The sequence below is a fragment of the Glycine soja genome, chromosome 12 (genome assembly GCF_004193775.1).
Source record: "Glycine soja cultivar W05 chromosome 12, ASM419377v2, whole genome shotgun sequence".
Lineage (NCBI taxonomy): Eukaryota > Viridiplantae > Streptophyta > Magnoliopsida > Fabales > Fabaceae > Glycine > Glycine soja.
The window spans coordinates 37,102,101-37,127,294 of NC_041013.1; the positions used below are offsets into that span (position 1 = coordinate 37,102,101).

Here is a 25,194-nt window from a genome sequence, read left to right on the forward strand (position 1 = left end):
ATTGGTGATTGCTTCATCTCCTGTCACCAAGCTATTTGCACTGCTCCTTGAATTAGAAAACTTAAAACCTGGTGGAAATCCATGTTTCTTATAGCAAACCTCAACTGTATGGCCTGTTTCCCCACAGTAAGTGCAGATCTTATTATTTCTAAAGCTATTCATCCTGTTCCTCTCATTACTACCCGAAGGCATGCCATGTTTTTTATAACATACACTTTTAGTATGTCCAGTCCTTTCACAATAATTGCAAACCAGTTTTGCTGCATTAACCAGGCTGGGTTTCATTTCTATGCTGTTAACATTTATCAAACTATTTCCAAGCTGCCTCTCCGGCTGTGCAACATAGGAAAAAATTCTAGAAATCTCAGGAAGTGGATCCATGAGAAGTACATGTGATCTTACATTTCCAAATTGCTCATTCAGACCTCTAAGAAACTGAATTGCCCGATCCTCTCGTTTTCTCTGTGCTACAGTTTTAAGTGCTATACAAGTGCATCGTGAACTACATGTACATGTAGGATCAGGCCTAAAATTCTCTAACTCATCCCATATTATGCGTAGTTTTGTAAAATATTCTGTAACTGAGAGGTTACCTTGTCTAATCGAAGCTGCTTCCTGTTGAAGGTCTGAAATCCTGAGTAAATCGCTTTGTGCATATCAGGATTTTAGATCTTTCCAGATCTCTTCAGCCTTATCCATCCATAGAATGCTTTGTCTAATTGTCATAGACACAGAATGTACAATCCATGAGACTACCATGTTGTTGCTCCTCTTCCAAGCTCCATAGGTCTGGTCAGTTTTCAATGGCTCAGCTGCTCCTCCATCAACAAACTCAAGTTTATTTTTGGCACTCAAAGCAGTCATCATTGATCTGCTCCATGAGTGATAATTCGTGGAATCAAGAACTCGAGATACAAGCGAAACCGCGGGATTCTCGCTTGGATGCAAGTAAAGGAAGCTGTCTATGGCTGGGATGTGTGTATCTCTTTCACTCATTGTCACAATCGAAGATCAAAGCCAGATGAAACTCAAAACAGAGGTGAAGAAAAGATAAATTGCTCCGGAAACTTCTCTTGATTGTGCAGCAGAGCTCTTTGAAGAGCTCTGATCCCATGTCACAAATCAAGCTTGAACTAGAAAATCACCACGCACAGATCTGCACATTAGGTGCAGTAGCTATCGAGATAAGGAAAAGCAGAGGCTATTGCTCGAGAAGAAAAGAGGAAAAGCTTATGAACAAGAAAGCAAAGAAATTGAACAAGATGATCAAAACAAGTTTTTGTCTTATTCATTGAACAAAAGAAACTTATATACAGATTGAGAATAGATCCAGAAACTAACACAAAAGCACTTACAAAGTTTGTTACAAATATGTTAGAATTCAAAATGAATTTGCGGGAAATGACAACTTGATTAAGACAATAAGCAAAAATCTTCAGAAGCATTTAATCAAGCATCTTGTAGGCAGAATTTGAATAGTGCTAAACATGGAAAAACTTACAAAACTTCATTTGGAGGAGATCACTTGACATTGAACTCCCTACCTACACCAACCTTAACCGTCTCGTTTCACAGGTGATTTCATCCCTCACTGCCTCGTTGAGGTTTGATGGAGCACTAAACGTTGATGTGACAGTTCCAAACCAACTTGGTTCCTTATCCTAGGATCCATTTCATGCTTTCCTCATACGCCCCTGTTATCTCTGCTGAGAAAGCATACCATGAGCAGCTTTCCGTTGCTGAGATCACCAACAGTGCCTTTGAGCCATCCTCCATGATGGCCAAGTGTGACCCTCGCCACGGCAAGTACATGGCGTGTTGTTTGATGTATCGCGGCGATGTCGTGCCGAAGGATGTGAATGCTGCAGTGGCAAGGTGGAACTGCGGCGCAGTGGCGTGGTGAAGAGAGACCAGTGGCAGCGGCAAGGACACACTCATAACATCCCACAACAACAATGACTTGTCAGCAGCAGATACAAGAATTCGATTACCACACTTTGACCAACAGACACTGGTTATTGGAGATGAACATTCATCATCTCGTAGCTCTTTAGCAATGGCCCGGGTTTCAAAATCCCAGATAACGCAACTTCCGTTGTTGCACCCAGCAGCAAGAAGTGTACCACGACGATTTAAGGCAATACATTTCATACACCCATGTTCCAAATACTCCTCTATCACTTCTGGAAAATCTCCCTGTAAGGGGTCAATGATGGGTGCGTTCATCGTAGCAAGAAGCTCGAACGTAAAGTGAGACAGAGAGAAGCTGAAGTAAAGCAAGCAAGGGAAGAACAGAGGCAACAACCAACATTACAAGAACTGAGACAAAGATAAAAGGGATGAGAGAGAAAATAAATGGTCTGATAACATGTTAAAATTAATGACAGAGATAAAAAAAGAGAGAAAATAAAAATTTAATATTAATTTGGATAATGTTTAAAATGAACAAAAATAAATTTTTATGAGTAGATTGAATCTTATATAATTAAATTTGTAATTAAATTATAACTAATTAAATTAAATTGTAACAAACTAAATTAATAACTAATTTGTAACTAAATAAATTATTTTTATTTTTAATAAATCATAAATATCTATAATAAGAAAAGATAGAATTTCTAAAACTACCTGATGAGACAAGGAAAAGGAAAAAATAAGAGACTTTTGTTTGGGCCATTTTTGCATTGACTAATAGTTGAACCCTTTATTCTTTTATAAGTTTTTATTTAACTTTTGTTTCACACAATTTTATTTGTACGCTGTTTTACACGGTGTATATATATATATATATATATATATATATATATATATATATATATATATATATATATATATATAGTTATTAAACTCTCTTTTTTTAATACTGTTGTACACATTCATACGCGTGATAATCTATTAATTAGTATATACTATTTTGTACTTATTTCATAAAAATCTATAAGTGTTGAAAAAAAAATAAACTTGTATATTAAAAATCATACAATAAAAAATAAGAGATAACATTATAAACAAAATAAAAAAAAATCATAAATTTATAACGTGATTTGGACTATCACTTCTACATTCATAATCTTAACCTCAATTTGTTTAACATAGTTTGAAAACTCATTTCTATATCAGCGTTCTATCTCATAATACAATTTTAGGATAAATTTATAAACATTCCTTCAATATGACTTCTTTCTCTCACTTAGGATAAATATTTATATATAAATCTAGTATCGTAATTTTAAAAGGAAAAATAAATATTTAATTTAAAAAATATATCTTTAATTCTAAACAATATTATATAAATAAAATAATATCATTTTTTAAATTTAAATAATATTCTAAAGACTTAAAATAGTATTTTCCAATCTAATTTCCATTGATCGTTGCCTATGCTCCATAGAACCGACAAGAGACATACAGTTAAGTGCACATGCTGCCTAGGACAACAATTTTCTGACTTCTGAGAATGACGTTTTCATGTTTGAGTTAGAATTCATTAATCTGCTATAATAGTGCAGCAAAAACCTGCATATCATATCAGAAGAAATAAAATATCGATCTATACAAATATCTACTAGTTTCTTATCCCTGTGATGCACGACTTAGTAAAAAACTTTACTCCTTATCTAGAATGCAATCTTAAAAACAAGCAGTATTTAATTGTCCATGTGTAAATGTAAGTCTTGGACGATATATTTTAAGAGAAAAAAAATATGACCTTGAGATTTATTAATTATCATTACAAATAACATAACAATAGAAAATTTATATACTAAACATGTATATGTAAAATGATCGCGATATATCGATCTATACATATTCAAGAAAAACAAATAAACATGTATGGTAAGTTTATTTATTTTTATAATGATTATTTATGAATAAATAATATATATTAAAGATTTTTTTTAATTGATGATATAATTTTTTTAAAGTAACATGTCTATAAGTCTATTATACTCTACTTTTATTTAAATTCTATTTTTCTTTCTTAACTATATAATGTCCTTTCTTGAAAAATACATTAATCAGTTCTACTCTTTTCATTTTGAAAATGAGACGCGCAGTTTTCCTTTTCTTTAAATTTCAACACATTGTTATCTACTTTCGGGTTTCTATTCTATTTATAGATTTTTTTTATGTAAATCATATTCATAATAAATGATATCAATGGAATTTAGAAAATAAAAAATTATATATTTTTGAAAAAATAAACTTGATTTTAAATAAGTTAGTTAACCTTCTTATATCTAAAAATTGGTGTGCGACGACTACGTAATATTAAAAATCAATAAAAATAATATATTTAATTAAAAATTATGAATAAAAAATTAGCTTGTATGTTTCAGGATTTTTTTTGGATACTTTTTGAGTATTTTATAATATTTAATTAGGCAAATAAACAATAGAATTGCAGTATTACACCAAATTAACCATGGTTTAAACCTCATAAAAATTGAGCCACGAAATCTATATAGGAACAGGCACAGTCAACTATGCCTTGTAGTATAATGTATAGAAAGCGAAACCTCACTGCGTACGTAATTAACTATATGATCGAATGAAGTCATGATCGATCGCAACAAGTAAAATAGTAAACCTAGCAAGCTTTTAATGTCCATGAGAATACGTTGATCAGTTCTGTGCCCTTTTTATTTGTACAAGTAGTTATCATCTTAATTGCACTTGGTTGCAGCGACCCTTTCCTTTCTAAATTATTTCCTAGAAGATCCCGAAAGAAAAAAATATAACAAGAAAGATAGAAGAATGAATACTTGGATTAATTTCGACATTGTGACATTTTCGTCATTGCGGAGCACCGTAACTATCATTAATTTTAATTTAGACCATAGTGTCGTGAAAGTTCATTCCTACGTAATTAGAGAGAAATCATTACATATTTGGACTACCACATATTTATTAATTTAGTAATTAATTAATCTCTATACGATATAGAGCAAAAAACTTAATTTACCAAAAATATCAATAAAAATTAACTATACATCATATAAAGATTACTATAGTTTGGGATCATGTAAGAAATTCTTAACTGTAATAACTAAGGAAAGAATTGCAATTTGATAACAAAGAAAAACAGAGAATACAATTTAATCACTTTACAAATTAAGGGAAAAGGTCTACTACATATACGTCTTTGATCACCGGTTGTTAATAGTATTAATTACATAAAAGTACTCTAGCAACACGAGTTGCTTAATTTACAGGTTTTTCACGTAAGGTACGGCCCCTTAACTAGTTTCATGGTTAGAGTCAAAGTTGGCAAACTAATTAAACATTCATAGTCTTCAACATTCAAAAAGAAACCATTTCTTAATTACCAGAAAAAAAGGGGACCAAAATATGTAGCTTAATGGAAGAAGGCATGTAGCTTGGTGCATGGTGGGGTTGGTGGCTATGCGCGCTCTCGTTTTCTTTTTGAGAAATGGTGAGCACATCATGGGACATTCGGACGTACGTGTGAAGTGTAATTTAAAAAAGGTAAAAAGAAAAGGAAGAGAGAAAAAGTAAAAAAAAAAAAAAAAACAATAAATATGAAAAAGAAAAGAAGAAAATGAAATAAAACAGAAAATATGTGTTTACAAATAGTAGTTTTGTCTAAATGATCGCAAGTACAATGAGGTTTAAGAACCTCATCTTAGATAACAAATGAACCCTAACTAAGAAGGTTTTCCCATACACTTAACTAGGGTTGAGAATATATGACGTCCCTCCAGATTTCCTTAATTTCCTAGCTTATTGTTGCTAGCTAGGTGATTTTTCTGCAACTATATGTGCTTAATTAAGAAGTTTAGGTTTGTGTTTTATTAATTTTGTCTGTAGGCGCCTTGCCAATCACGCAACAAATATTTTTAACAAGGGCGCGCGAATCATTATCTAAAAACAATGAATATTTAAGATGCATGTTGCTTGAAATATTGTTCTGATGAAGAGGGCAACCGGTAACAAAGGTGGGTATTTAATTAGGCATCGATAATTTAAAAGCTTGACTTGACCACAAAACTTGAGAATCAACATATTTATTATTGAATGTGCAGATAATTGAGTACAATATTTTAATTTAATCAGTAATTTTGATTTCAAATTCTAAATACGCAGTTACTTAGAAATACAATTTTATCAGTCATGAAAATCCTATTCGATTCTCTAGTTAAAGATATATGTAGGATGTGACTAGGATTTTAGTAAAGTCACGACCAACGCAAAATTAACTCCATGCAAGACATGTTTTGCTTAGACCATTGAACAAATATGTATATATCCAAGGCAAAAGCTAGAACACAAGAACATATATATTCGGCTGCTATATCAACAGGACGTGCCCTTGCAAAGCATCTCCAAAGTCGGCACGTCATTCCATTAATTTCATAGATAGAAAAATTTACTTAGACTTATATATACCAACTGTTAAACAAATGATGAAGTACAAAGGGTTAATTACTTAAAATTAAGATTAAATTGTTTGAATAATATTTGAGTTTGATTTTTGATAGAAATAATTCTTGATTAAATTATATTTATTTTTTATTGAATTTTTGACTAATCATAATATATTATTTCTGATAAATTAGAGAGTTAAGATAAAAAAATATTTAATTATTTTTCTTTTCAAATAACACGACTAATATATAAGTTAATATCCGGTAGAGTCTAATCATCAATCAAAATGTTAAAAAAAGTAAATAAAAAATGCATCTTTCAAATAATTGGGTCATTAAATAATAAATAAATATTAAATATTCAGAATTTCAAAATATATTAATATAATTTCATCTGCCCATATATATCACCATCCCATTTTACTCTTTCATATTTTCTTAGAAAAATACAAAAAATGATAATATTAAAAAATAATTGGATAGTATCTTCTTAGTTTTTAAAATAAGGAATAATTTAAAACAAATTAGAACTCCTAAAATAATAAATACTTTAACATTAAAATGATTTTTACATTAAAGATAATTTAATTGATTTTTATATATGGATATCATTTCTTTGTTGATCTTCCTACGTTTATATTTTAAATTTAAATTAATTTAAATATATTATTTATTATATAATATCTTTGAACTTTATTTGATAAGATCTTGCAATAAATAAGAAGTTTCTTAGACGCCAACTAAAAAACGATCAGGATTTGACTCCTAAAGGGTTTATTAGGGTACTGATTTTTTTTTTATTATCAAATTTCGTGAGTCATCTTGACCATAATTAATTTTAAGATTTGGCTCCTCTCATTCACAAAAATTGATGTAAAACTAAAAATAAATTGTTAGAAAGAAGTTATTTTGTGTGTTCTCTTTCTCTTTTATCTTATTTTTTTTCCCCTATAAAATTACATATCATAAAATTTATTCTCTTAATGAATAAATATTAAATTAAATTAAACTAAAAATAAAATAAAATAATTAATAAATGTAATAAATAATCTTAAATAAAAATTAAAATAGAAGAATAAAGTTATTAAAAATATTAATTAGAAGTGAAAAATAAAATAAAATATTATGCATCAAAGTCCAAGCTAAGTGAGGCAAATCTCTTGCTTTTCGTATATACGTGAAAGTCATAAACAATAAAATTTCGTTATATTATTTTATTTTTAAAATTCTTAAAAGTGTAATAAACAGTAAAATAACCTTCTTTGAACGTACCTCACTCTTCTCAGTTTCCCCCACTACTAGAACATATAGATTTTTCCGTTCAATATCGGGGAGCTAGCTATGCTTACTTGGTCCCTCTCCCTACTCACTACTCACATCATCTGCTATCTATTTATACACTCAGATTAATTCCGGGGAACGACAAAAAAGAAAAAAGAAAGAAAGAAAGAAAGAAGGTATATGATAGCAACTCAATTAAGAAGCAAGCATGGGAGGAAAAACCTTACAGGAAACACCTACATGGGCTGTGGCCGTTGTTTGCTTCGTTTTGCTCTCCATATCTATCTTGATCGAGCACATCCTGCATCTCATTGGAAAGGTATATATACATACACGTATATTAATTACATTTGTAAGTATTTGATTTTGATTATGAATATTGTCTATGTGTTCATGCGAAAATAGTGGTTGAAGAAGAAGCACAAGAGAGCTCTATGCGAGGCACTCGAAAAGATCAAATCAGGTGTGAGTCTGAACCATTTAATTAGTAAAGTTGTTTATGTGACAAATTAAATCAAAGCTTCAGTGAAAAATAATTAACTTAATTGATAGTTGGATTACATGCATGCAGAGCTTATGCTATTGGGGTTCATATCGTTGCTCCTAACGGTAGGACAAGGTCTAATATCGAGGATATGTATATCAGAAAAGGTTGCGGGGACATTTCACCCCTGTCCAAAAAAATACTATAAGAAGAAGGAAGAGTCAGAGCACCGAACCAATAATGGTCGGAGATTACTAGCGGCTTTTCTCGATTCCGATAACCAAAATCACCGTCGTATTTTGGCGGCGGGAGGTGGTGACAACTGTCCCCCGGTATGTATGTATTCATGCATTTGAGTCGATTAATGATAATCTTTTTTTGTCTTACGTTATATATATGTTATTATATTAAAAAAGTTTAAGTAATTATGGTATCCTTATAATTTCTTTTGACATGTAACAACTTATAAACAATAAACAATGTAATATATATGTTTTATACTGGCACTGAATTAAATATTTAAATCATATAATTATCACGAAATAATATTATTTAAATATATATAAATTATAATAATTATTGGTCTTTGCTTTTATTGCCGTAAATATGTGTTCTCTCTCTTTTATCTTGTTTTTATTTACTTTTTATTTCTCTATTCTTTTCCTATCAAATTACTTATCATATAATAGATTTATTATTATTTTTTATTTCTCTCATGCTTTCACCTGCATGTAATAATATGCCCCAAGTTGGCGCGTATGCTAATCATTACTCTATAATTTTTTTGTTAAACTATTATGATAAGATAAAAATAGTTCTCCCTAAATATTTTACTCGATTCAAATTAATGAGAGCTTAAAGTTATTTTTAAATACCGAATTCACCCCCAAACAAATAAAAGAATGACTTGCTTTTATAGGGTACGTACTTTTGAAAAGAATTAAAGAGCTGTATTAGTTTAAAATATGAATTACATATAGTGATAAAGACATTAAAAACAACATTTCTATAAACTTTGTTAAAAGCATGAATAATACATTTTTTAATATTCTTTAATTATAAGGTAAATTTAAAACCAATGTCATTAACTTAAGCCCATTCTTTGTGAATGGAACGAACATAAGATTTTATCAAACAATAAATAAAAATATTTAAAAAGTAGGTTAGCCTACCTCATTTAATTTTACAACGATATTGACTTCTCCATGTACGAGTTAATTTCCTAAGTAGAAATGCATTCACGGGAAATTTCTAAGTAACTAAGCCAAGGAATGAGCATTTTTCTTTGCCGTAAATACAGGGGTAGAAATTTCCAGCAATAATAATAATGTTTTGAGTTCAATACCATTTTTTTTTTTGGTTTAAAAAAGAATCCGCCATGACTGTGAATGCATGTCAAAGCTTAAAGGGAGTAATGAGAACAAAAAAAGGATGATTGAAAAATGAAGTAATATAGAAATAAAAAGAAGAAAAAGAAAATCTATTCTAGAATTCTATGAACACTGTATTTTAAAGAAACAACGACTAGTTAAAAAAATAAAAATATTGTATTTTAAAGTGAATTAATTAGTTTTTATTATTTCATTTAAAACTTGTCAATTTTATTTTTTTTTTTAAAATTATTCTGTTAATATACATGTTTTCTTTAAATATTATGATTTATTCTAATTTCAAATCCAGCTAATTAAATTAATCGAAACCCGCGCAAGAAATGCTCAATATATAAGTACTACTTGAATTTTATTTATTTATCCATATCCTAAAAAACCCATTTATTTGTCACTTGAAAGTAGAAACCTAACTAAGCCGGGTCCTATCTAATGTGGTTTTTATTGTTAAAATGCGTAGGGTAAAGTCCCGTTTGTCTCATCCGAGGGTATTCATCAACTCCATATATTTATCTTCGTGCTGGCTGTCTTTCATGTCCTTTACTGCATACTCACTCTAGCTCTGGGTAGAGCAAAGGTAATTAAGAATATATATGTACATTTACTTTGAACATTCCCTTTGGATACATCTCTGATCGAGTTACTTATTTTCTTGAATTAATTGCGACAATAGATGAGAAGGTGGAAACGATGGGAAGAGGAAACCAAGACAGCACAGTACCAATTTTCACACGGTTTGTAGCCTGCATATGCCTATATATATATATATATATATATATATATATATATATATATATATATATATATATATATATACTCCTTCTATTTCAAAAATATTCATGTCTTAACTTCCTCTTTTGTTTCAAAACATTTATTGTTTTAAAATTTAATACTGAAGTTAATTTTTTTTTAATTATATCCTCACTTTTTTATACTGCAATTATATATATCCTCACTTAGTAATTATATTTGTCTGACTTCAAAAAAACAACTATATATGTCTCCTATCAAGTATCAATCCTCTTTTCACCTACTTATTATCTTTCTCCTTTATCGATAGTACTTTTCTTTCTCTCTCTTAACTACCATTAGTTAATAATAAAGACTTTTCCAACTTTCATCTTTGTCATTCATGAATATTTTTTTATTATCTAAATTATCAATCCAACGGTTAATATATGTTAAATTTCCTTTCTCAAAATGGGAGATGTATTAAACAAGTCACTCATCACCTTTCATTGATATAATAGTAATGAATTATATATTTCTTTTAAAGGCCTAATGAATTATACAAGGAAAATTGTATTTTTGGTTTTCCAATTTGTCTCTAATTTCAATTTTGGTTTTTCTTTTAAAATTATTGATGAATTTTGTCCTCTTATTTTATCCAATCACGCAATTTTAATCTCTCAATCCAAAACTGAATGTTGATTGTTACAAAAGAATATTGACTGTCACGTGTCACGTTCTTATTGGATGATGATTGTCACGTGTCATGTTCTGATTGATCAATGATAACAATAATGTATTTTATCTTCCATGGATTCAAGATTCAATTAGAACATGACACGTGACAGTCATCATTAATAAGAAGTGATCAACGTTTCTTAATTTATAATAATCAATGTTCAATTCTGGATTGAGAGATCAATATTGCATGATTGGATAAAATAGGAAGATAAAATTTTTCAATAATTTTAAAGGGGGACCAAAATCAAAATTGGAGACAAATTAGAGGACCAAAAATATAATTTTATCAATTATATATATATATATATATATATATATATATATATATATATATATTATTGATAAGTCTTTTTAGCATGTGTGTAAAGACCAAATAAGGAGTTCAAGTGCACGGGTTAACATGCTAATTGTTTTAAAAAATTAAGAATCAGGTAAAAAACCTTTTGTTAATTATTTCCTCACTTAATATTTATGTATGTCTCTTTTCAATTATGTCTCTTTTATTAATACCTTTTTTCCCTCCCTTATCTACCATTAATTAATAATAAAGATATTTTAATTAAAATGTAATAATTTTATATCAATTAAATATTTCTTAATTTACGATAATATTCTAAAAGAAAATAATTTATATAACGTTGAAAAACTCTCATTTATAGGTGTAATATTGTGCATGTGTTTTTATCACAGATCCTGAACGATTTAGATTTGCGAGAGAAACATCATTTGGGAGAAGACACCTGAGTTTCTGGGCCCAAAATCCTGTCCTCCTCTGGATTGTAAGTCATGCCCGATACTTATATGCCAATCTTTTTTTTTTTTTTTTTATATGTTTGTCTATTAAAAATATCAATCTCATCTCTCTTTCTCTCTCTATATATATGAAGCTTTGTAGTATGTAGCTACTAGCTGGTGCATATTAGTTAATGTTTAAAGCAATCACCCACAAGCTCTAGTAAAATTGATAGATGGTGAAGTTGTTTAAGTATGCTGCCAGATGTTAATTCCGTAGTTCGTGTGTATGGAGAAAATTTTGTTTGAAGAGATAAAATTCATTTTGGTGATTTCTATGTCTTAAAGAGGACTTTGTTGAAAGAAACAAAATCCATTTGGATGATTTATATATTCTGAGAGTTTGTCTCATGACTTCTGTAAAAATATTTACTTTCAGAAAAAAAATAATTGATCATAGCAATTCCCTAAAATCAACCCAATGACAAAAAGTTTAGATAGTTTTTATAAGATTTTAGGTTTTTATGCTCCGACTGATGGCATTCTTAATATTCTTTTTTTTTAATTTGTAACAAATTGACCCAATTTTCCTCATCATCGTTTTTTTTTTTTTACTTTTTTCTTATTTTATTTTCTTTACATAAGAATCACTTCTTTGCTTTACTTTATTGCATTATATAGGTTTGTTTCTTCAGGCAGTTTGTACGGTCAGTTCCTAAAGTGGATTACTTGACACTGAGGCATGGATTTATGATGGTAATCACATTACACCATTACCAATTTTATATATTATCGTTTCTGTAATTATTCATTGATACTTTTGTTGGTATGTCACTTTTCCTTTATAGAATAAAATTTATTTCCAATTTAACTTTATGTTTTGTATAAATTATTTTCACCCACTAAATCAACATGACACAAATAAATTTTGCTTTACAATAAACAAATTATATTTACGCCCCAAGAACTTATAAATTACTTTCAACGGTCCAAATGAATTAAGTATAAACTCTTTGAAATGTCCAATATAACTTTAATTGGTTTTAGGCACATTTGGGGCCTCATAGTCACCCGAAATTCGACTTTCGGCAATATATCAAAAGATCTTTGGAAGAGGACTTCAAAGTGGTCGTTGAAATCAGGTTTTTCGCTTAATTCGGGCCATCTATGTCTTTTAGGGTTTCTTTTGTTACAAAAAAAAAAAAATATAGAATAGCAACCATCTTTTTAAAATAACATCTATATGTCAGTTTGATTTACATAATTATAGAATAATCAACTGCTCTCTTTCTAATTTTTTAGTACTCCAATCTGGTTCATCACAGTGCTTTTTCTCCTGGTTCACACGGATGGTAAGCGAGTACATCTCATAATAATTTACTAAGCTAAATCATTTTATTAATTACTAATTAAAAGTATAAATACTTACATTTCCATACATTATTTGTATACGGACAGGCTGGTACTCTTATTATTGGCTACCATTTGCTCCTTTGATCGTAAGCACACGCAATACCTTAGCTTAATTAATGATATATTTATTTTTTCTAATTGTAATTATAATTAATGTCCCCAAAATGTAGATTGTTCTATTAGTTGGAGCCAAGTTGCAAGTGATAATAACAAAGATGGGTCAAAGAATTCAACAACGAGGAGAGGTTGTAAAGGGAGTGCCACTGGTGCAACCTGGGGATGACCTTTTCTGGTTTAACAAACCTCGACTTACTCTCTACCTCATTAATTTCGTGCTCTTTCAGGCATGTCTTTATACCACTTTTTCATAGCAATAACATCAATCAATTAATGTAAATTGTTAATTTAGTTACTAAGTTTTACATGTCTCTTTTTTGGCGTGCTCATTGGAACCTACAGAATGCTTTTCAGCTTGCCTACTTTTCATGGACTGCGGTAAGTGCCGCAAAATAAATTTCGGTATTGCTTGCTACTACTCTGGTTAATGAAAACGAAATTTCCACAGGAAAATACATGAATGCTATTGTTATATTTCTACATGATCAAGACTTGTGATGAGTGCAATTGTAATCTGAATAAATGCCATTACTATATTTCTATTCGCATTTTTTTATCCATCCATGATGAATGACACTATCTTGTTTTTTTATTGAGTTTAATTACTTATATGAAATGAATGGTGGAACTTTTTCTTTTTTTCAGCTTCAATTTGGGATAAAATCCTGTTTCCATTCCCAAACGGAGGATGCGGTGATCAAAGTCACAATGGGGTTTGTCCCATTTTCTAGATCCATACTGATTTTACTCATGCTAAAGCTTTGCCAATATTAGTCTCAAGCTAATTAATTTTATACAATTAATTAACGTGGATGATGTGGCAGGGTCCTCGTTCAATTCCTTTGCAGCTACGTAACTCTTCCTCTCTATGCTCTCGTGACACAGGTATCAATTCATTCCACACATAACTTGTTGTTTATTTAATCTTTTCATTTCAATTTTTTATTATAAAATTTTCATATTTATTCATCAAAGTAATCATATACAGCGTTTATTAACTATCACTACAAAATTTCGAAATTTTTAATTGATGAATTAAAAATTATTTCATATATAAATTTCAAAAAAAATATTACAAAAACTAATAATTTTATCATATATGTTAATTTATGTTTGCAAACAATGCAAAAAACTTAGTTAAAACCAACACTTCGCATGATATTGGATCATTTTGTTTAAATTTAATTTATTTGTTAAAGTATATGTTTATTTTAATAAAACAAATAATTTTTAATTTTTTAAATATATTTGTCTAAACTGTTTCTGTTTAAAAATATAATTTTTTATTTATTTTATGAAATAAATCTTATCTGTTTATTAAAAAAATGTTTATTTTAAAATTATTTTTTTAAGTATAAACAAACTCACTGATATAGTTCATGTTCTTTTAAAAAAATCTGCTTTTTTTATATTTTCTTTTAACAATTGTAAGTTAACATGTATAAACTAACTTTTTATTTTTAACAATTTCATATGATACCTACTCATCCCAAGCTAATAATTATTGAAAAAAAATCCTTTTTAAATTTAGAATTTCTCAAATGGGAATTAAGAATGAACAAAATTTGATTGGTTGTGGGTGATAACAGATGGGTTCAACAATGAAACCAACCATATTCAATGAAAGAGTAGCCAGAGCTCTAAGGAATTGGCACCACACAGCGAAGAAGCATGTAAAACAAAATCGTGGATTGCAATTGCAAACCCCTTCATCTGCACCCTCAACCCCAAATCAACCTAAGTCTCAGGCCAATCTCCTACGCCAGTGCCATAGTGAAATGTACACCTATCCCACTTCTCCAATAAGATTTGACTCAGAGGCCCATCATCCCTATGAGATTGACTCACCCCCATCCTCCATCTCACATCACCATAAGTCCAAGGTCAATGCTTCTTCTTCTAGTTCTATTCATCACCATGAAATAGAAATGGGTCACCTAGATCATGATCCGCCACAAAATATCAATGAGCCCAACTCAACCCTTGTGAGTTCAGGTTCGAATCAACACGAGATTGATATTGAACACAAGAAAGAATTTTCTTTTGAGAAAAGATGACTATAAGTTTTATAAGAAGAAAATAGTATATACACAGATGATTTAAAGTTTTTTTTATACTATCATTCAATTAGAAATCATTAAGTTTGTTCCCTTTGATAACTATTATTTTAAAAGTTATTTAAAAAATGATTTAATTGGGTGATGGTATAAAAAATCTTATACTCATTGAAAGTTTATGAAAATCTTATATGAAATGTGAATCTTTCAAGGATTAGATCTTGTATGTATTATTTGTATACAAAATTGTAGGAAGTTAACTTCCAAAAGTCAGAATTTCTAAGATATAATATATAATTTAAAATATGGTTTAATTTCGATTATTTGAAGGGGTCAAGATCAACTTAATTTGTTAAGACACCAAAAATAAAATTAAACCGATTCATTTTCTTTTTCATTTGACTTATTTTTACCACCTATTTAACCATTTCCTTTTTCTTAACTTTTACAATTGTACAACTTTGAGTCTCCTATTTTCAATTATGCAAATTTGATTTCGAAATTTTTTCCAAGTGCCAATCAACTCCTTCCGTGAGCTATCCATTTTCTAACTTTTTTTTATTGACATGGGCTATTAGAGATGATATGGCCATGTAACGCTGATGAGGGGGTGTACGTGGTGCTAACACAGTTGTCTGAAACTGACGTGTTGTGACTAATAACATGATGCTAATGTGATAACAAATGTGTGGTTTAGAAAATGAAAAAAAAAATGTTCGATGTGAGGTTTGAATCCAAGGTTCCATCCTTACTTTATTTTTCTTCTATAAATAAGTTGTTTAGAAGTCCAAACTAACTAAGACCAACAAAAGCTCACTACTAAAAAAAAGTCCTTCTACATCGGTTCTAATGATCCTTCTACATCGGTTACGACGCGTGGTTGTAGGCCGGTGTCGTTGAAAACCCGAGACCCTACAACATCAGTTCAATGACTGACTTAGAAAGTCATGCATTCTACATCGGTTCTGGGAGGGAAACGATGTAGAATCATGTACATTCTACATCGGTTTTGGGAAGAGAAACGATGTAGAATCAAGTACATTCTACATCGGTTTCTCAACATAACCGATGTAGAATGTACTTTATTCTACATCGTTTCCCTCCAGAACCGATGTAGAATGTACCTGATTCTACATCGTTTCTCATCCCAGAACTGATGTAGTGTTTTTTTTTTCTGAAATTTTTTTGTGGCATTAAATTAAAAACCTAGGTCAAATTTCAGCTATCAAAATACTTAGTGAGTAACTACAACAAGCTATCTTGCTACCAATACATAGAAAAAAAACTTATAATTAAATAACAATTTATCATTTACCAATGTAGTTATAAAATGCAAAAATACACAAATAAGAGTCATTATAAAATGACAAATAATGTAATAATGTTAATATTCTAACATTCCCATCTAGCTAAGGCTATTAAGCTCTCAACTTGTTACAAATAAAATAAACCTTGCCAAATAGTGGAAATCACAGGTAAACCTATCCAAATGACCCCAACAGCTCAGCAACCTGTGTAGGAATAAAATTGAATAGAGCAAAAACAAGCCAGACAACAGCAACATGTGGTGAACACATACCCTACCGGTGGCAACAGCTTCACACGGGATAAGTTGCAGAGGATACACTGCCAACCAGCCCCTTAGAGTGGTGGAACCAAGCCATAAGGGGTGAAATGCTTAGTCTGAATATCCAGTGCAGGTCCACAGGCTTTGTTGAACGATGGCATCCTCTATTCATGGTGGTGGTGAGGGCATGGCCTAATTGGCCTTCCACAGGCTTTGTTGAACGAAAAAAAAAAAAACTCAATAAATTTTCAAAGAAATTTAGGTTTCATCTAATTTTCAAAGAAAAAAAACTCAATAAAATTGTTCTTTCTTTTGATAGATGACTTGTTAATTTCAAGGAATGAAAGACAAACCAACCCGTAGAAGTGAATAAATACAATCTGCTACCTGGCCTATCATATTTTTTTTGTTATTATATTATTTATAATTATAACTATACAGACTTGCTCGCATTCAAGTATTAGAATATAGCAGAAAAAAATTCTCATGCCAATTAATATTAGGTCCATAAAGAAGTTAGCTAGAAATTAATCCAATGCTAAAAATAAACCAAAATTAAGATTAAATGGCTTTCACCTTCAATTTTGAGAACTGATCCTGATGAACCAAGTCAATCAACCTAATCAAAGATAACAATAGTAGAATATCAGAAGTTGTGTGTCCACCAGTAGGGAGTTGCCAAAAATGCTATTGCTAAATGGTCAAGATATAGGCTGAGTAGGAGCAGTATCTTGAAAATAAAATATGAAAGTCAAAATTGTAATGGTTCTTGAACTCACCAAACTTTTCTAGCCACATAAATTGTTTATGCTAGAAAGCCAAATACAGTTGGGAGTGGAGTTGACATGCAGTTCCTCAATCTAATCTATTCATTTAAGACATCACAAGAAAATAATTTAATTAAATAAATTTTAAAAATAAATAAATGTATGAAAAATTAAAAATCAAACCAAAATAATAAATTTTTAAAATAAGAAAATCAAAATTATAAAAATATAAAATAAAATAATCAAAATCGCATATTACAAATTATAAAAAAATTAAAATTATAATTTAGTCTAAGTTCATATAAAATATGAATTCAATCTTTATGGACTAAACTAATCTTTAATGTCATAACTATAACTTTCTATCAATTGCTATTATTCACGCTAACTATACTTTATTCTGTTTTTACTGAGAAACAAAAGGATTGAATTTCACATTAGTAATTTACCACTTCATTCAAGAATACGCTTGTTAGTTTATGCCTCTTTTGTAGCGCTATAAAAGAGGCATAAACTAACAATGCCAAAGAAAGGAAATCATGGATAAAAAGAAAACTTGATGAGTGAAAATGAATTGGCCATGATTTTGCTTCTTCTAAACACATGAATACAAGAAATGAGGCTCCAATCGAGAAGAAGAACCCGAACCAAATCTGCTAAATAATGAAATATGGAGGATGCAGTCTGTCACACGAGAATCACTAAGATTGACACAAGAATAACTAAAAATGCCAAGACTCCTTGTTTTAAAACAAACTTAATACTGTAATATTATAAAAAAGAATAAAAAAACTTATACTTTTTAATATTATATATCTTAATTATAACTTAATCATTCCAAATTAAATATTTTTTGTCTTTTATAAAATTGTGTTGTTTTAATTTTTTATTTTTCTTTGAATAATTTATTCACTAAAATAAAATATTATTATTGATGTAATAATTTGTTTGTATTTCACTAAAAAAATCAATGTATAATTATATTTCTATAATGATTTTTCTACAATGTATACTTTATCATTTTCAATGTATTTCTCTTTTACCGTGTGCTCATAGATTCATCTGTGCAATATATTTTCTTTTATTTTTCTCATTCATTTGTTGATACATAAAACTTAACCAGATTGGATGTTCATATAAAAAACATTTAAAATATCTATTTTAAAAAAAACACGTACCATTTTATACATGAAAAAAAGGAGAAAGATAAGTTATAATTATGAGTATAGTATTAAATAAATCATTATTTAGTTAATATTAGTAAATATATGTGTACTTTTGATCTCCTACATAATATTAAGCTCTAAGTAGAAAAAAGTAAATTCCTTATGATACATTAGATTTAACTTGGTTATTGATAGAATGAATAGATGAAATAATCCTAAAATAAATTTTTATTCAAAAATGAAATCTTATTGAAACTATTCAATTCACTCTTTGGAACCATGTCACATCTCAAATATGATGAAATATGATGAATTCAAATGATATTTTATAAGTACATAGTTATCTTCAATAAATTTATTATTTATTATTTTTCGATCACTAGAACACAATAAGATGTTTCTTTTGTTCTTTCTTCAACAATTTTTTATCTCTAGTAGACCTCTAAGTAGGTTTCGAACCCTGACGAAGTTCTGATCATTTGTCAGAGAAAAAAGAATAATTAGCTCTTATAGTATTTCTAAAAAATTCTTTGATTTCTTACTATTTCATTTGCTTCTTACGTTTTATGAATAATCGACACATTGAGAAATATCTAAAAAGATTCTCTATATATAAATATTATTTTTAAAATATAATTATAAAAACACACACAATAATAATAATAATAATAACTTAATTAAGATGAAAATAATGTTAAACTTCAAATTATCTAATTAAATAGAAGAACAATTAGGACATGAATGAAAAAAGAAGAAAATAGAATGCAGGTCCAAATTTTATTGGAGAAGGTGGAGAAGATGGAAGGTTCAGTTAATATTGGTATTAGAAAAAAAGGTTTATTAGATGGTGATGAGGTGGCGTCGTGGTCAGGCTTTGAAAAGTGGAGCCATTCAGATATAGTTGCCATGAGGGGAGGCTCAACCCACCTTAATGGTGGCGTCCACCGAGAGAGAAGAGATATCACATCTTTCTACTTGGAAAATTTGCCAAGCAACACCTCTGAAAGTGATTTGTGGAAGATTTTCAGAAACTAGGGAAGGGTCTGGGCTATCTACATTTCACAAAGGAGAAACAAACAAGGCCACCGATTTGGCTTCGTACGATTCATCAAAGTACAAAACAAGATGTTCCTGTTGGAGTAGATAGAATGGAGGAGGAAGATGGGCTATGGAAGAAGGATTGTTTATGCAAAACATGGGAAAGGGTAGACTCCATGGACTCACACTCATCCATGGTTGGCGAAAGGGAAGGTAATCAGCAAATGATCTAGATGATGACCGGAGCATAGTGAGAAAAGGGCCAACAACATCTCAGTTTGAGGAAGATAAAAGGAAAAACGCTTTGTCCGATGGTCATAGTTTTGGACCAGCAACTCAAAAAATAGCATGGTAACCAACGGTCAATAACCTCTAAAAAGCAGGTTTCAAATTCAAACAATTGTTAAAGTCCTGTTGGTGAGTATGGTGAGACCCATGGTGTGGTGGTCAACAAGAAGAAAGGAAAGGCAATAGAAACATTAACTCAAACATGGTGTAGCAGGTGTCACTCTCTACCCAAAGCATACAATTTGGGTTATGGAACAAGGAAGTTAGTTGGTAATGGATCCTTTGAATTGGGCCTTTATTACCATGTGGAAAACAACATGGGCCAACCACCTTTTGGAGAATGTTTTGCTTACAAAGAAGAGCAGGTGCAACTAGAAAATACTTCACAGGGGAGGATATATGATTTTGGACCCGAACCTATAACAGACTTACAACTACAAGCCAAGGTCGATGATATTTCTCATGAGCATGGTTCAACCTTACAAAGCAGTAATAAGACAACATCAGGGGAACATAAACACAACAAAGGAAGCGTGGGTATTAAGCTAAGAAGAAAAAATAGAAGAATGAAGTCATTATCTTTCTGTGACTCTATTAGGGAGAGACTTCAAGACAATAAGAAAAACTTACTTTGGTGGAAGAAAAAAAATGATAAAGACAAAACAGATTTGGGATATGGCTCAAAAGCTGGGTATCACCTTTGATGGAAGCTATGTAGGCATTGTTACAAGTTTCATGGAATTGGATAGAAGGGATATTGAGGCAATGGAAGGACCAAGCAGGAAGCTGATCTATCATGAAGGAGATCAATTTAGTTGTCAATTAAGATTGCAACTCACAGCGTAAGAGGTCTAGGGTGGTGCGGCAAGTGGAGATATATCATAAACATGGTAAAGGAAGAGAAATTAGATCTGTTATGCTTGCAAGAAACAAAGCAACAAGAAGTATCAAGTAATTTGTGTAAAGCTTTATGGGGTGGGGATGATGTGAGTTAGATTAGCTATCCTGCAAATAATACAACGAGAGGTTTACTTTGTCTTTTGGCAAAAGGAATGTTTCACACTCCAAAGATCTTTTTCTGGTGATGACTTTACAGGTCTGAAAAGGAATTTTGGGCTAATGGAGACATACCTATTATGGTATGTCTCTATTAGCCCAAAATATGTTAACCACCACAATAAGTATGTCTCCATTAGTCCAAAATATGTTAGCCCAAAATATGTTAACCACCACAATAGGTATATCTCCAAAGATCTTTTGAGAGTCTATTTTGTTCGAAAGAAAGAAAAGCACGGTGGAGGCATATGTCTTATTAGGTGATTTCAATAATATTAGAGTCTTGTCGAAAAGAAAAGGTGAGTCCTTACAAAACTATGGTGATTTGGATAAGAGAGTTTTCAATTGTTTTATTGAAGATATGGGTTTGGAAGACCTACCTTTGATTGGTAGAAGATTTACTTGGACTAGACCAAATGGAAAATCCATAAGTAGGATAGACCGTATGCTAGTATCTAAGGAGTGGTTAGATTTATGGGAAGGAAGCAGCTTGCGGGCACTTAATCAAAAGTTCTCGGATCATTGCTCATTGGTGTTGAAGAACCAAAAGTTTGATTGGGGACCTAGGCTTTTCAGGTTTCTAAATTGTTGGCTTGAAGATACGGATTTTAAAACATTTATGGAAGAGAAGTGGAGGGTTTTCAATGTCATAAGGAGGGGAGCTTTTGTTCTAAAAGAAAAGTTGAAGTTGCTTAAAAAGGAGATAGGGGCATGGAACAAAAACCAATTTGGTGACTTGAATGCAAAGAAGAAGATTTTGGAGTAGAAGATAAGATATTTAGACATGATTTATGAAGAAAGAAATCTTGATGAATGATAACTGTAAAATTTGAGTTTAATTAATAGTCAATTTTGACTAAAAATGATTAGAATTCATTTACTTTACTATTGTTTTTTTAATGAAATAATAAGGAATTTAATATCATGTCAATTTTTTACCAGCAGAATTCAAAAAAGAAAATTACAAATGCTTTGGAAGAAAATTGATGCAAAAACTTAAACAAAAAACATTGAAGAGAAAAATTGAAGATTGGGACAGCTCGCTTAGCGCACAAGACATGCCCAGCGCGTCTTCTCGCTTAGTGGCCTGTATACGCTTAGCGCGAAGAAGGCTCACGAGGAAGCTCAAAGGCGTGCTTAACATGAATCCCGCGCTAAGCACGTGATCGTCATCATACTCGCTAAGCCCAAATGTTATCGCGCTCAGCGCGTGATCACACCGCCATTCCCGCTAAGCCCAGAAGTGCACGCTCAGTGTGAGGTCGCGTGGATTTTAAGCTACCTTAGGCCTATAAAAGGAGTAGGAAGCAGAAGGGAAAGATATACTGAGTCTCAAAGCTCTCTATTGAATACATCTTAAAGCCTAAGCATCTCTAATAAGAGAAAATCTCATTCTCTAGCCATTATTCCCTTCTCCTCTATTATCCATCCCTTCCCTTCTTTTATCCACATCAGCCCCTAAATTGTAAAACCTCTCATGGCAATGAGAGGCTAAACCCCCATTGTTGGGAGCTTGACAGACCAACTCTTGTAATGTAATTTTTTTCCTATTATTTATTTAATGCAATCCAATTTTTATTGCTCTTTTTTGTGCTTTATTATTTATTGATTATGGTCTGATCATCCATGCTCATGTATTGTTTAGGAGGTAATGCATTGAAAAATGATTATTTTCTAAGAACTGGGAAAGGACATCTAAATGAAATCATTACTAAAAATAGAGTGATATTTGTTTAGTCTATTTTATGCATCTTTAATCTTAATGCAATTTACTATTTTTTTTTATCTTTGCAAATAAATTTGGGAGAGAAAAATCAATAAATTAGGCTCTCCATGCGAAAAACCAAAGATAGAGTATCATAGTAGATGTAGGTGGAAACTGGGATAACATTAGATAGAGAAAAATTATTAACATTACATCACAAGTAGTTTTGGCATGCTAGACCCCAACATATTTGCATTCTGAATTCATCTTTTGCATTCAAATTATTGTTATTTTTCTTGCTTTCTTATCTTTTACTTCTGCCCTTCAATTTCACACTTACAATTCTTTATCTCTTCTACTTCTTCTAATTGCTTAAAAATTAGGTTTGCACCAATTTAAGTACAAACAAAGTCCCTGCGAATTCGACACTCAAACTTCTAAGTAACTTTACTACTTGTGGCAATTTGGTGCACTTGCCAATGAGTTAACAATGAAGAAGAGCTACGACCAAGATTCTTATTCCAAGGCCAATGGTGGGAGATGGCTAGACAAAACGAATCAGTGCTAAGACAAAAGGCAAGGATCAATTGGATTCAAAATGGGGATTACAACTCGAAGTTCTATCATGCCTATGTCAATGCTAGAAGGATTTTCAATTTGATAAAGGGTCTAGAGCACGAAGGACGATGGGTTAAAGAATCAATAGAGGTAAAGGATATTACTCGAAACTTCTTTTCTTCAAAATTTAGTTCAAGCAAAGAAATACTTGGAAATATTGGCTTGGAGAACATTCCTTTTAAGTGTTTATCCAATGACCAAATATCTTCCTTGGTGCAAGACTTTGAGGAGATAGAGATCAAGGAAGCAATTTGGGGTTGTGAGGGCTCAAAGGCACCCAAATCGGACAATTTCAACTTTAAGTTCTTCAAAGAGTTTTGGCCTCTATTAAAGAATGATATTTTGCTCTTTATGAAGAAATTCCACATGCATGGGTGCTTTCCTAGAGGGGCAAATGCACCATTCATTGCACTTATTCTAAAAGTGAATGAACCACATGGCCTAGGGGAATATAGACACATTTCTTTAGTGGGATTTTCTCTACAAAATAATCACAAAACTCCTAGCAAGAAGAATCAAAGTGGTCTTGCCTAGTGTGATTGATTCAAGGCAAAGTGCCTTCCTTGAAGGAAGGCACCTCATCCACAGTGCCTTGGCGGCATCCCAAGTGGTCGATGAAGCTAGAAGGAAAATGAAAAGGTGTGTAATCTTCAAGGTTGACTATGAAAAAAGCCTATGACTTGGTGAGGTGAGATTTTCTCTTTTACATGTTATAAAGGCTAGGCTTTGGAGACAAATGGGTGGCTTGAATTAGAGGTTGTTTGTCATCAAGCATGGTTTCTGTTCTTATAAACGGAAGCCCAACTAGTGAGTTCATCCCCAAGAAAGGTCTAAGGCAAGGTGATCCGCTAGCACCTTTACTCTCTAATGTGGCAGTGGAGGCACCAAGTGGTCTAGTAAGAGAGGCTAGAAGAAGAGAAGCCTACAAGGGCTTTAAGGTTGGAGACAAAATGGTGGTGGTTGTAACACCACGTTTTTTGTAAAATAAATAAAAAGAGTTTTATTTAAAAATTAATAGAGTTTTTAGAAATTTAATAAATGAGAGGAAAAAAAATTTGTTGATAGAAAATAAATAGAGTAAAATGATGTTTTAGAAAATAAATAGATGTTTTAATTGGTTATTCATTTAATGAAAGAGTAAAATAAAATTTCTTTTTATGAAATAATAAAATAAAGAAAAATAGAGTAAATAATAGGCCTAACTATAAATAGAGACACATTAGGTCAATTTTTACAATTACGATATGTCACTACGTTCTTTCTTCCTCTCATATTCGTTCTCCCTTCTTCCTCTCCCAAAACCCTCTCTTTTTCCCGCATACATCCAAACCCATCCCAATAAAATTATGATCCCAAACTTGTTAACCGTTATATCGTCCTGAATTTGGACACCACCTTTGAAACTCATTTTTGCACAGAGACAGTGAAATTGAGGCTTTAATCTCTTCTTCTTCTCTCTAATGCTTGAAAACCCTAGCAAAGCAAACAGAAGAAAAACTTGAGGAATCTTAGGGAATCGTTAGAGATGTTGCTATCATTGTCGGACTACACGCGTGAGTCCGCTTAGAGGTAAGAGATGAGTTTATCAGAATTAGAGTTAGAATAAACATGTGTAGAGATTCTTAGAGGATCAAATTGGGGTTAACTTGGGGTATTTT

General features: G+C 30.9%; 1 protein-coding gene and 1 long non-coding RNA gene across 2 annotated transcripts; one reads left to right on the plus strand and one right to left on the minus strand.

Annotated features, from left to right (window-relative positions):
- Positions 1-7,804: 7,804 nt before the first annotated feature.
- On the plus strand, positions 7,805-16,340 carry LOC114379593 (MLO-like protein 6). Its single transcript, XM_028338280.1, has 15 exons — positions 7,805-7,989; positions 8,076-8,133; positions 8,242-8,486; positions 10,003-10,119; positions 10,216-10,276; positions 11,703-11,791; positions 12,426-12,500; positions 12,792-12,886; positions 13,047-13,096; positions 13,203-13,243; positions 13,328-13,501; positions 13,617-13,652; positions 13,920-13,987; positions 14,099-14,159; positions 14,864-16,340. The coding sequence occupies exons 1-15, from the start codon at positions 7,879-7,881 to the stop codon at positions 15,329-15,331; spliced, it is 1,749 nt and encodes a 582-aa protein (XP_028194081.1). The 5' UTR covers positions 7,805-7,878; the 3' UTR covers positions 15,332-16,340.
- A 283-nt stretch (positions 16,341-16,623) lies between these two features.
- Positions 16,624-17,581, minus strand: LOC114378253. The gene is made up of 2 exons (XR_003659279.1): positions 17,475-17,581; positions 16,624-17,109 (listed from the first exon to the last, which is right to left on the minus strand). It is a non-coding gene; the product is annotated as an uncharacterized LOC114378253 (long non-coding RNA).
- Positions 17,582-25,194: the final 7,613 nt, after the last annotated feature.